The 13350-nt window shown below is 54.3% G+C and overlaps 2 protein-coding genes across 2 annotated transcripts; both read left to right on the forward strand.

Moving 5' to 3' along the window:
- Window positions 1-390: 390 nt before the first annotated feature.
- LOC117862225 (teosinte glume architecture 1) lies at window positions 391-5631 on the forward strand. Its single transcript, XM_034745758.2, has 3 exons — window positions 391-1474; window positions 3856-3986; window positions 4742-5631. The coding sequence occupies exons 1-3, from the start codon at window positions 975-977 to the stop codon at window positions 5434-5436; spliced, it is 1326 nt and encodes a 441-aa protein (XP_034601649.1). The 5' UTR covers window positions 391-974; the 3' UTR covers window positions 5437-5631.
- Window positions 5632-12213: 6582 nt separating this feature from the next.
- LOC140223261 (uncharacterized) lies at window positions 12214-12597 on the forward strand. Its single transcript, XM_072294785.1, has one exon. It carries the CDS (start codon window positions 12214-12216, stop codon window positions 12595-12597), a length of 384 nt encoding a protein of 127 aa, XP_072150886.1.
- Window positions 12598-13350: the final 753 nt, after the last annotated feature.

Below are 13350 nucleotides of genomic sequence, written 5' to 3' on the forward strand. Positions count from 1 at the left end.
TGGGGTTAGTAGGCTGATGAGGCCAGCAAATGGTGCTGCACTGCTGCTGCTGATAAACATAAACCCGTCCTGATCAGACGGCACTCAGAGCAATTTTATATGATTTTGCGAGCTGCAAATGCAACTATTGCAATGCAATAATCCACTTCTTTTTGGGACAAAAAAAAATGGGTTGCAATCTCAGTAGCAGTAGGGAGCTAGAGAGGAAAAATAGAGTTGTCTACGGCAAGCAAGGCAAGCCAAGCGCCACCCCCCCCCCCCCCCCCCCCCCCCCCCCCATAATTGTGGCGCGACGCCACCTTGCATGGCAGTGTGAACATGGCGGTGGGGCCCCTCCCCACTGTTCCTCCTTTAGAATACCTGTCAGGGATGGAAAGGTTGCGGCCCCACCGTGGTGGCAAGTAATAATATCGCTGCCCTCCTCCTCGACTCCTCTCCTCGTCCTCCTCCTCTCTCCCTCCCTCTCCGTCTCTTTTCATGCACACACTCCCTTGCTACAGTCGCAGTTGTCTCTGCAAGTACTGACTGCTACCCTCTCCCCTCCCCCAGTTCCTGGCCTCTCGGGCCTCGCTTTTGTTGCTGCAAATCTTTGTTGGCTGCTGCTATCTATACACTGCACCTTCCATTTCTTCTCGGCTCAGCGGCAGCTTCACCTCACGCCTCAGTTCTCTCTCACTCCTATCACAGCCTCCCGTCTCTCTCTTTCTCAATCACTTGTTGCATTTGCTGAATTGCAGCGTGTGTTTGGGTTGGGAGCTTGTGCTTCTTCGATCTGGACGCGCTCGTTTCGTACGCCAATTAACCAGTAGATCCAGTGTCCTGCCACTGCCACTTGCAAGAAAATGCCCGCGGAATGAGAGGGACAGGAGCTGCCGGAGGTAGCCGCCCACTCGAGCGCGTGTGAGAGGCACTGGACGGCGACAGCTTAGGCAGGCAGTAGCTAAGCTAGAGGAGAGCTTGAGCTGAGCAGAGGCATGGACTGGGATCTCAAGGCGCCGGGCGCGTGGGACCTCGCGGAGCTGGAGCACGACCACGCGGGCGGCGCGGCGGCGGCGGCGGTGGGGCCGTCTGGCGGGCACGGCAATGCGGCCGCCACGGCGTACCGCCCGCCCGGGGCGGCCGAGTGCTCGGTGGACCTGAAGCTGGGCGGGCTGGGCGAGTGCGAGCTCGGCGCGGCGCCGAGCCGCAGGGAGCGCGCCGCCGCGGCGGGGAAGGCCCCCGTGGCGCCGGCGGCGGGCTCGTCGTCGCCCGGGCCCGGCGCGCCGGCGAAGCGGCCGCGCCCGGGGGGCGGCGCGGGGCCGCAGCACCACCACCAGCAGCAGCAGTGCCCGTCGTGCGCGGTGGAGGGGTGCACGGCGGACCTGAGCAAGTGTCGCGACTACCACCGGCGGCACAAGGTGTGCGAGGCGCACTCCAAGACCCCCGTCGTCGTCGTCGCCGGCCGCGAGATGCGCTTCTGCCAGCAGTGCAGCAGGTAACTAACCCCACCACAAGCTGACGCCTCCATCAATTTAGCCACCCCGTACGTACACAATCGATCAGACAAAATGCATATACTATCCGATTGCTTCCAACCCGTTAAAATTCATCAGTAGCCGGGGATCAGCATCTTCTTCTTCCTCGCTCGCTTCCCCACGGGAGGAGGAGAGGAGCCTGTCTAGCAGCAGAGCTCTCGCTCTCTCTCCCTGTCTCGTTTCAAGGATGCACAACTTTACCTTTTCCGGCATGCCTTTTCCAGTATTTTTTGGTTCCAAGAAAATTCCTTCGATCCCTACCACCACTGTAGCCGCCCCGGCCAGGAGTTTTCGTTTCCTCCTGTTACGCTTTAGCTTGGCAACTCGCGTTACCTGAATTATTGCCACGGCTTTTCCTTTTTCCTCCGGCCTCCCCTGCGCTGCTCCTGCACTGCGTGCTCAGCTCTTCACTTTCTGACGCGCTGATGACTGATGAGACTTAACGCTGCTGGCAAAGTAGGCAGCTGCTCCCCAAACGTCTGCCCGGCCAAGATCACAGTGCCCAGTCGACGACGCGACGCTCTCCCCTGAGTCCCTGAGCATGATTGCCTGACTGACGAGCTGCGCTTTGGCGGGTGGAAACGGGCGGATCGACGTGAGCTCCTGAGTCCTGAGGCTTTTCTTTCCGTCGTCGATGCTATGGCGGCGACAGGGTGCTCATTTTTTTTTCTCCCTCTCCCTCTCCGCGTGGGCCTGCCAAGCAATCCCTTTGGAGATGGCGCTGAATCTGAACCCGCGTACAGCCGGCTTTGGTTTACCATCATTTCAGGCGGCAGCTGCTGGCCTACCACATCTGCTACTGCCTACTCCTGTTTGAGTGGAAGGGCAAAGGCGCTATACTAGTATCTCTTATCTCTGCAGATATTGTGCCCATGCCCATACACAGAAAGCTAGTACTAGTACTGCTGAAAGAGGTTTATGATGGACCTCGCCTATACCCAAAGCATTTTCTGGGCCATTTCTGTGCTCTGAAAGGACCATGTATGAATCCCAAAATGAGGTTTCTCTTATTCTCAGGTGTTTTAGGGCCGCCTGGCCCTGCCTTGTGCTTTCACCTTGTTCCACTTTGGCATTTGTGCTTCTGAGCTAGCAACGGCAGTAAACATGGTTTTTCTGGGCATGCACAAATTTCAGCTACATTTCTGAGCATTCATATAACAAAAAAATTCCCAGTTCATTTGTTCAATCTTCAAACGGTGTTGTGTCACTGGCTGTATTCTTTTATTTCAGCCTGAACCATCCGGCTCTTTTTGTCTCATAGTAATTGAATTTTGGCATTATGAAGTATCACTACATTCGCGATCTTAGCTCCGTCAACTTTATAGTACAGCTGTGTTGGTGCCCAATTTTGTCTTGCTGATCCATGGCAGACGGTCCCTCTCTGTTGTGGTGGACCTTAACACTATAACATGATGGAGGGTGCTAATGTGATACTCCCGTCATATATTCTGCTTATTATCTGCGAATATTTTACTCGGTGGGGACAATTCTCAATCATTGATTACTTTGTCTTTTGGTGCAAATTGCAGACTTTATAGATTATAAGTGACAGTCAGTGTGCAAACAAAATTTCCAGCGTTCTTATCCCTTTGGAGAATGAAACCGTCAGTCTCTATCTGTGTAGTTTGACTGCACTATATTGTGGTCCAAGTTCAAACAGGTCTTTCAATATTTCCTGGCTTGGACAGTTCTTTGGTCCAATAGATAATATCGAAGACAAGTCTCTCAGCACTGAATGGATTCATTGACATAGGAACATTGGTCCCTGGTGTGCTGTGTATTAACTATTACAAGCATATGTGCACAGTACATTAAATCTTCTGACAATAATTATCTTGATGATTCTTTATAGTAAGGAGCATTGTCATATAGCATTAGATCATGTGCCTAACTATGCAGGACCATCTTATCCGCCCCACTTGAAAAATCCAAACTAGGAGTATCTTCTTTGTTTATAAATTAAAAAAAGTACAGGTATAAATAATTCATATTGTCAATGACAATCCTGTGGTCCTGATCAATTATGTCGTATTCAAGGTCATATGTTTATGAAAGCGGCAAACTACACTGCCACAAAATCTGCAATGGCTGTAGAATAACTGGCACCATGTCATCAAGGTTCTACATGAATTAGGCACTTATCACGTTGATTATTTTCATATCCTTGTGTGTTGATGAGCTGCTGGTCCTTAATAGACAAGCATCTTGTCAAGAGAGATGCTGTTAGCATATTCACATAGCAACTTTCTCATTTTTTTCCACTAAGTTTTTTTCCCCACTAAGAGCAACTTTCTCATTTGCCTAACTCAATTCAGTAGTCTCATCAGGAGTTTATGTTCAGGTTTCACTTACTTGGGGAGTTTGATGACACCAAGCGCAGCTGTAGAAAGCGCCTAGATGGGCACAATCGCCGCCGCAGGAAGCCACAACCAGATACCATGGCTTCTGCAAGCTTCATGGCGAGTCAACAAGGTTTTCTTCTTCTTTTTTTACCAATTTTCTCTGTTTCTTGAGTCTGCACATGGTTCAGATACATCTTCAGAATTTGCATACGTTACTGGAAAGGAAAAGAAAACAAAACTGTAAAATAGGTCTGCACATACATGAAACATGGAAAAAAAACCAGAGGTTCAACTCTGCCCCTCTGCCTCTGCCTCTGCTCTTTTAAACTTTTGAGGTTGCCTAGCACTTTAACATGTTGCAGAGTTGAAACTTGGTTCATAGGATGCTAGTCCACCATGTGTCCATGTTACACAGTTTTTGCTCTATTGAGCCATTTCCCTGCATACACTAATGACTCCATGCTATGAACTACCTTTCACACATTTAAAATTTTGGCCCATTAGGAAGCTCTTTTGTTTCTGCCAATTGCGTCCTCATATTTGATGCAAGGTCCTTCTAATGCTTTCAAGATCCTATAGATCCCTACAGCACCACTTTTTATATGTTGCTTTGCTTCAGATTTGTTCTATATACTGACACACTGTTCTTCACTACCTCTGGAGCTTGAAGAACCGCAACTTAATCAACAGTCCATATGAGTTCATACATAAGATAAACAAATTGGCATGTAGAACTACAAGAAGTATCTGATTCACATTAAATGATCCGAGAACAATATTAATTTACTCATTTATGATTTATTATGCTGCCAAATGTATGTCTAGCTGCTGGCAGCTGCATTGCCTCGTCAGTCATCACCTAATCAGCATTTCTTTCATATTCAGGAACACGATTCTCACCGTTTGCAGCACCGAGGCTTGATGCGAACTGGCCGGGCGTAATCAAAACAGAGGAGAGTCCATATTACACTCACCACCAAATCCCTCTGGGCACCAGCAACAGGCAGCATTTCGTCGGCGCGTCGTCTGCTTACGCCAAAGAAGGCCGACGCTTCCCTTTCCTGCAGGAGGGCGAGATAAGCTTCGCCACCGGCGTCGTGCTGGAGGCCCCGGCTTCAGCTCGCCAGCCGGTCCTCAAGGCGGCAGCACCTCCCGAGAGCAGCACCGGCGGCAAGATGTTCTCCGACGGGCTGACCCGTGTGCTCGACTCGGATTGTGCTCTCTCTCTTCTGTCAGCTCCAGCGAACTCCTCCGGTATCGACGTCAGCAGGATGGTCCGGCCCACTGAACACGTGCCCATGGCGCAGCCCGTGGTGTCGGGCCTGCAGTTCGGCAGCTCGTCGTGGTTCTCGCGCCCCCAGGCCTCCGCGGGCGGCGCCGCCGTCGCGGCCACGGCCGGGTTCCCCTCTTGCCCCGTGGTGGAGGGCGAGCATCCGCAGCTGAACACCGTGCTGGGCTCCAACGACAACGAGATGAATTACGGCGGGATGTTTCACGTCGGCGGCGGCGGCGCCAGTGGCGGTGGTGGCGAGGGCTCCTCGGACGGCACCTCCTCGTCGCTGCCCTTCTCGTGGCAGTAGTTCTCAGCGGCTGTTCTTGCGTGCTTCCGATCCCCGGTAGAGCTCCTCGGTTTAGTGAATGATCGCTGATCAGCATTGGTTCCTGTGTTTTCTTTCTGCATTCATTTTCTTGAATCCATTCTACTCGCCAGCATTCGTGTGGACAACAATCTGAGCATAATTCGAGTGCTCATTTTCCTGAAGTTATCTTTGCAATTGTGGTGCCTGCCGACTGCTGAGTGCTGACCTCAGTGTTGCTTTTGCCTCTCTTGTTCCGGTCTTCCTGAGATCACATCTGACACATGTCATCGTCGTGACTGATGCATTCAGTTTCAGGCTTTGGTTAACCATATCGCCTCGTCGTTTTCTTGACCTTCACTTTTCAGCTAGGCACTGTCCGATGCATTAGCAGATCACGATCCAATGCAACGCAGATGTGGCGTCAAGAATCATTGCTATATCTGCTGAAAAAGATTCGGTTGAGAATTGGAGTTAATTCATTACCCTAGTAAAAAGGGAAGAAAAAAATTGCAGCTGTATTCCCTGTTGCAGCATCAGGCTCAGTCATGCCGAGCGGCGTATGCAGCAGTTGTCTGTGACCGAGTTGGTGGCCTGGAAGCGTCGTCCATCCGGCCGGCCACGTTCTCGGCGCCGGAGCTGCCGCCTCGGGCACCAGATGGGGGATGCGCCGTGCGCGTCCGATCTCACGGGATGACTGGACGAACGCTCGGTGGCGGCGGCGGCGGCGGCGGCGCTTAGTGGTCTTGCGGCGGGCGGAGCAGGACTGGGCTGGGGCAGGGGACCGCAGGAGGGCCGCGTCGCCAGAGAGAGGGGAGGTAGAGGACCTCTCTCCGCGGCCAGCACGCCTTCCGGAAGCGGGTGATGAATCTATTCCAAAGCAGAAGCGCTTCTCCCGCTCCGATTCGATGGCCGACGCGGGCGGGGATCGCCGGAGCTCCGCCGCCCAATCGATGGGAGGAAAGAGAGGAGGGAGGGCCTAGTTCAAAAATGGCGATCCAAGGCTTTTCATTTTAGCCCTGGATCGCTACTATTATTCGCGATCTAATATTTTACAAATTGATGGGTACAGTCAGGAAGGTTCAAGCAGCCAGATGCAAAAAGACCAAGGATCCAACAGCGAAGAAGCAAACTAAGGGTGGTCCAGGGGACGCTGTGGCTCACCTCCCAACTTTCCTTGGTCGGGAGTTGAAGGTCACAACCCACCAGTCTAACCAGATCGGAGGCGGGGCTTGCAAGGGCCCACAACACCTCACCCACTCCTTGATTCAGGAAGACCTGCGCCGTATCGGAGGTATTAAATGCGGGGCGTAGCCTCCTTGATCACTCCACGCGGGGACATGTCCGATGGAGGGAGCTGACCTTTAACCGAGGGGTCCAAGGGTGACGCTACACCCCTTGGACCGCCTAGTACAGTTTGCAGGACAAGGCCACGCGCGGTCGTACATGCCCATGTGCCCCAACGTCATCATCACCCTCACCGCTAGGGCGACCCGTCAGGATCAAGATCATACCACCACGCCAGACCCGGTACAGGCCCATAGGCAAGGCGGGACCTAGCATCAGTCGTAACGGCGTGGATTGGCCGTGAGCACACTAAGGAGGTTGGGAAAGCCGGAGGGAAGCAGCACGGCCCACTTAGGCCACCGACTAGGGCTCACCCACTCATCTCCGGTATGGACGTCAATGGCCGCTTCTGCCCCGTTCGCTGCCACGGGGTTGGCGGACGAGACGGGACACGCTGCGGAAGCAGGTCAGGCAAGCAGCCCATGCCACACAGGAGCCACCGTACAGGGCATGTGAAGATCACGTCCGACCAAGAGGACAGGACAAGGAGGCCCCTTGGTTCAAGGCAGAGCCGACCACGTCGCGACTCCTGACCTCTAAGGTCGGGGACCCCACTCCTAACCTCTGAGGTCGGGGACCCCCCTCTATTTCTCAACATTGTTGTCCAGTCCCTGACCTATATAAGGGGAATCGGGCCTTCCTTCTCTCTCTCACGCTTTCATTCATGCACATACACGCACCCACACACCGCTTGCTTACAAGCACCCCATTGTAAGCCCAGTGCACTCGATCCAAGGAACACGACTCCTACCGAAACTGGATGTAGGGATCTTCCTGAACCAGTATAACTCATTGTCTCTTGTGTGCTGGCCATCGGAAGTGAGGAGAGTGCGGCGTATAATCACTAGTCGGCGGTACGAAACACTGACAGTTGGCGCACCAGGTAGGGAAGGCCGCGCATTCCTCGCTAGCTTTCAATGGCTTCCTTCAGTTTCAGCGCCGGCAGTGGCGCCATCCCGGGCGACACCATTCGCTTCGGGAGCCTGGAGTTCCTCATCGACGCTGGGGGCGAGCTACGGCCCGTTCCCAGCTTCCTCCTAGCCTATGCTTTCCACTTCAGGAGCTTGGACTTCATCGCTGACCAGCTAGGTCAGCTACACCTCCTCGAGGAGGAGCTCCCCATCTAGCCTGAGCTGGCGGGGGAGCCTCCCTATTGCGACCTTGCCGTCCTGCCCATCGATGGTGACGCCCTAGCGCGTCAGATCGATGCCCATCTCGAGGCGAACCCTGAGCCGGAGGCCTGCCAGTGCACCTTCTATGCGCTGGCCAACGTCTTCACCCAGCTCTCGGGGGAGGCCTCGCTTCCCTAGAGAATGAGTTCTCGGACCCTACGGTTTAGCTGTTGTATGGTCTCTGGGACGCTGCCCAGCTCTTCCAGCTGGAGCTCGAGCACCGTCTCTACCCCGCCCCCGTGAACCCTACGTTCGTGGGAGCGGCAGAGTATGTGTCGGCGTTCTTCCATGACCTGATGGAGGCTCGCTCCGTGAGCAGTTCGTCGTCAGAGGTAGAGATCATGCACCGTGACAACCTGTCACGGGAGTGCTTCATGGTGGAGCTAGCTGCCCACACCCTGCCTAGGGATCAGCACCCCCAGTCGCACCAGCTCACTGCCGAGCAACGAGAGGCTTACCTCCACGAGAAGGCAGAACGCCTTTCCACCAAGGGGGTGGAGCTGGACAACCATCGCGCGTGGTTGGAGCGCGTTCACATTGAGCTGAGTAAACAGCGAGGTGAGCAAGCGGGCGGCACAGCCCGCGGCCGCTCACGCCGCGTGCATCAGCAAATCATGCGCGACGAGGATGGTGTCCACCACTTCTCGCGGGCCATCCAGAACATGGCTGCCGCGGCGATGATCCTACGCTCGATCCCCGAGCCGCAGGACCCTGAGGGCTTACATATTCATTGCGAGCTCAAGGGGTTGCTCGAGACAGCAGCGGTCCAGCAGGCAGAGAGCTCCCTCTAGCGGAGGCAGGAGGCGAGCAGCAGCCACCGCACATGAAGCGCGGGTGGCCTCCCAGGCTTCCCATGCACTGGATGCTGCCGCAGCAAGTCGCCAAGGAGCCGGCCAGCTCGAGGAAGGGGTAAGGGCGCCACTGCAACCCGCCGCCTAGGCGGCGCTAATGACGTGTGGCGCATCATACAAGCACGACGCCGCGAGTGAGCGAAGTTCGACCGACAGTGTCACCACGACTGTGAAGACCACCACGGCCATCGTGACCGCTACTACGAGCGTTCGTGCTCCCTGACCTCGGATGGCCTGGGCTCGAAGGCGTTCGGGAGGAGGATACGCTCTCTCCCTTCCCTGAGCGCTTCCGCGCTCCGACCAATATTAGCAAATACACTGGGGACAGGAATCCCAGCGTCTAGCTTGAAGTTTACTGGCTCGCCTGCCAGGTTGGTGGCGCCAACGATGACGACTTTATCATCTAGTACCTGCCAATCTTCCTCACAGATTCGACGCAGGCGTGACTGGAGTACCTCCAACCGAACTACATCCACAGCTGGTCCGACCTTCGTTGGATCTTCATCGGCAACTTCCAGGGTACTTACACCCGACCCGGCAACTCTTGGGATCTCAAGAACTGTAAGCAGAAGTCGAGGGAGACACTCTGGGAGTACATTTGCCGCTTCTCCCGGCAGTGCAACGAGCTGCCTGATGTGGTTGACGCCGACGTGATTGAGGCGTTCATCTCGGGGACCATGTGTGAGACCCTCGTCCACAAGCTCGGGTACGCCAAGCCCCGCTCCACTAAGGAGCTACTGGACATCTCTACCAACCACACCTCCGGAGAGGAGGCGGTGGTCGCGATCTTTGACAAGGGGAAAGGCGCCGCTAGGCGTGACGGCGAGGCAGGAGGCGGTCCCTCCCACCACAAAGGCAAGATGAAGAAGAACAATAAACACCACGAGGGCGACCTTGTAGCGGAAGCTGACCGCCCCGGCAAGTAGCAGAAGGGGGGGGGGGGGAACCCACCCGCGACCACTTTGAGAAATTTCTCGAGGGACTGTGCCCAAGCCACAGCTACCCCACGAAGCATCTCTACAAGGACTGTGACCTCATGAAGCGCTACCTGAGGGGCGACCTCAAAGTCAGTGCAAAAGGGAAGCAACCGCCGGACGCTGACGTCAACGCGGGGGAGGAGGAAACCTTCCTCGAGCCTAGGGATTGCCTCATGATCTTCGGCAGCTTCGACTTCGAGGGGAGCCGCAAAAGGAAGAACACAACCAGGCAGGTACTGAGTGCTGACCCCGTCATCCCGACCTACCTGAAATGGTCGGACACGGTAATTATCTTTGATAGGATGGATCACCCCTACCACATCGGGGCACCTAGGAGGCTTCGTCTCATGGTGGCCTCGATCATTGCCAACTCCATCTTGTCCAAGGTCCTAATGGACGGGGGCTCCGACCTCAACATCATGTACATCACCACCCTGGATGACATGAAGATCCCGAGGTCAGAGCTCCGACCAACTGGGTCCCCCTTCCACGGGTTCATCCCGGGGAAGTAGGTGGCCCCCCTGGGGCAGATCGACCTGCCCGTCACGTTCGGAACCCGCGCCAATTTCCGTACCGAGATCCTCACCTTTGATGTGGTAGACTTCGAGGGGTACTAGCACGCGATCTTTGGGAGGCCATGCTACGCCAAGTTTATGGCGATCCCGAACTATACCTACCTCAAGCTCAAGATTCTTGGGCCCTGCGGTGTGATCACGGTCAGCGCCAACCATGAGTTTGCGCTTCTCTATGACATGGAGAACTGTGAGCTGGTGACGCAGACCATCTGCTCCCTTGAATTCTTCGAGATCCAGAAGACCACGCAGGTGGTCGCCCCGAACTCCTACAAGGCCTCGACCTCGGGGGTCTTCAAGCCCATGGAGGACACCAAGGTAGTCCAGATCAACCCTAAGGACTCCAACAAGGTGGCGTGGATCGGCACTGCAATGTTCGCCAAATAGGAAGGCGAGCTCATCGACTTCCTGCGCGAGAATCGGGACATCTTCGCATGGAAACCCTCTAACATGCCCAGAATCCCAAGAGAAGTCATCGAGCACGCCCTCGACATCAGGTGAGACGCCCGACCTGTGAAGCAATGCCTACGCCGCTTCGACGACGAGAAGCGGAAGGCCATCAGCGAAGAGATCGCCCAGCTCCTAGCAGCCGGGTTCATCAAGGAGGTCTTCCACCCAGAGTGGTTTGCCAACCTCGTGCTGGTGAAGAAGAAGAAGAACATCTCCTGGCGCATGTGTGTGGACTACACCAGCCTGAACAAGGCGTGCCCAAAGGTCCCATACCCATTGCCTTGCATCGACCAGGTGGTCGACTCGACCACGGGGTGCGAGGTCCTCTGCTTCCTCGACGCCTATTGGGCTACCATAAGATCGAGATGAAAGAGTCCGACCAGCTTGTGACTTCCTTCATCATACCATTCGGTGCATACTGCTACATCATGATGCCGTTCGGACTCAAGAATGTGGGATCCACGTACTAGAGGTGCATGAACCGCTGCCTCGACCATCTGGTTGGGGACACAGTGGAGGTATACATCGACAATATCGTCATCAAATCCTGCAAGTCGGAGCAGCTCATCGCCAACCTGAGAGACACGTTTGAGTGTCTCCGCCACTACAACATCAAGCTCAACCCGAAGAAGTGTGTCTTTGGGGTGCCCAAGGGCAAGCTCTTGGGCTTCATCGTCTTTGAGCACGGCATCGAGGCTAACCTAGAGAAAATTGCTGTCATCAGGAATTGGGGCCGATCACCAACCTCAAGGGTGCTCAGAAGCTTATGGGGTGCCTGGCCTCCTTGAGCCGCTTCATCTCATGGCTTGGGGAGCGCGGCATGCCTCTGTACAAGCTATTGAAGAAATTCGACCAGTTCCGCTGGAACGACAAGGCTCAGGAGGCTTTTGACAAGCTCAAAGCCTTCCTGGTCAACCCTTCCCCCCGACCTTGGTTTCCCCGACCCCTAGAGGAGCCCTTGCTGCTCTACATCACTGTGACCACACAAGTGGTCAACGTGGCGATCGTCGTAGAATGTGAGGAGCTCGGGCACGCCCTCAAAGTGTAGAGGCTGGTGTACTTCATTAGTGAAGTGCTATCTGACACCAAGGTACATTACCCTCAAATCCAAAAGATGATTTACGCCATCCTAATCTCGAAGCGCAAGCTTCTCCACTACTTCGAGAGCCACTTGGTCATGGTGGTGATGTCGGCGCCGCTCGGGGAGATCATCCAGATCCGTAACACGTCTGATCGCATAGCTAAATGGGCAACGGAGCTCATGGGCTACTAGATCAGCTATGTGCCAAGGACTGCGATCAAGTCATAGGTCCTCGCCGACTTCGTCGTAGAGTGGACTGAAGCCCAGACCCCCTCCCCCTCATCACCGACCAGCCACGAGTACTGGACAATGTATTTTGATGGGTCGGTCATGGCGGCGGGTGCGGGGGATGGCGTCGTGCTCACCTCCCCAAAGAGGGACTGCCTCGAGTATGCGATCAGCCTCCACTTTCCAACCACCAACAACGTGGCAGAATATGAGGCCCTCATCCACGGCCTCAAGATCGCCTCTGAGCTAGGCGCTTGTCACCTTTACATCAGGGGCAACTCAAAGCTGGTCGTTGACCAGGTCATGAAAGAAGCCTCGTGCCGCGATGAGAAGATGGTTGCCTACTACGCCGAGGTGCAAAAGCTCGAGGAGAAGTTCGATGGCTTCAAGCTCTACCACGTCCTCAGGCATGACAACTTCGCCGCTGACTTTTTGGCGAAGCTCACGTCGAGCCGTGAGCTCACCTTGCGTTGGTATTTCTTATAGCCTAAAGATTAATTCGAGGTTAATTTTGCAAGCTCACAAAATCACCATTGTAGCATTTCACGCGAGAGTATTCCAAGGTATCGTATTTATATTTTCCATAGGGAAGCACTAGTGGCGTAGACAATCGGTAAATAAATCCTTCGAACGTTACCACAACTCAGCAAACTACTACTTAGCGGGGGTAACGATAGATAGGAGTGATAGCTTGTGACACAGAGGAGATCCAAGATAAAGATAGAGAGCGGACTAGCTAGTTGGGAGGACAACGAGATGAGAATAGGTTCCTAATACGAACTATCGAATTGGGTCAAATTCTAATAGAGACTAAACCAGATCAAGACAACGACTAAAGAACCCTTATCCTAATTCACTCTCTTAGCTTCGGGCGCCCGAGACACACCACCCCGGAAAGGGATGAGAAGAGGGATGATCGTGCCTACCCCTAAGTCCTATAGTCCAGAACTAACGTGGTGGACTATGTAGGCTGGACACGACTATCACCACCTACCAGCTACCACAACTATTCCGTTGAACTGGGTGCAAATCAAGTCTGAGATAGTTCTAGGTTCCACACCTACAACTAGGCACTGAGATATCCTCCGGGAATCCTACGAAGGAAACTCCTTATCCAATCACAACAATTGGACTCAGATGAGAAACCCGCTAAGAGAGATTCTAAAGATAAATCAACTAGAGCCAAAGCCAACACACTATAGTCTAAACTAGAAATATTTCAACTAGAATAAAGTAGAT

This window comes from Setaria viridis, chromosome 6, assembly GCF_005286985.2.
Source record: "Setaria viridis chromosome 6, Setaria_viridis_v4.0, whole genome shotgun sequence".
Lineage (NCBI taxonomy): Eukaryota > Viridiplantae > Streptophyta > Magnoliopsida > Poales > Poaceae > Setaria > Setaria viridis.

Coding starts and splice junctions, on each gene's coding strand:
- LOC117862225 (XM_034745758.2), top strand. CDS start 975: ATGGACTGGGATCTCAAGGCGCCGGGCGCGTGGGACCTCGCGGAGCTG. Junction 1,475..3,855: donor TTCTGCCAGCAGTGCAGCAG/GTAACTAACCCC, acceptor GTTTATGTTCAG/GTTTCACTTACTTGGGGAGT. Junction 3,987..4,741: donor CTTCATGGCGAGTCAACAAG/GTTTTCTTCTTC, acceptor TTTCATATTCAG/GAACACGATTCTCACCGTTT.
- LOC140223261 (XM_072294785.1), top strand. CDS start 12,214: ATGGCGGCGGGTGCGGGGGATGGCGTCGTGCTCACCTCCCCAAAGAGG.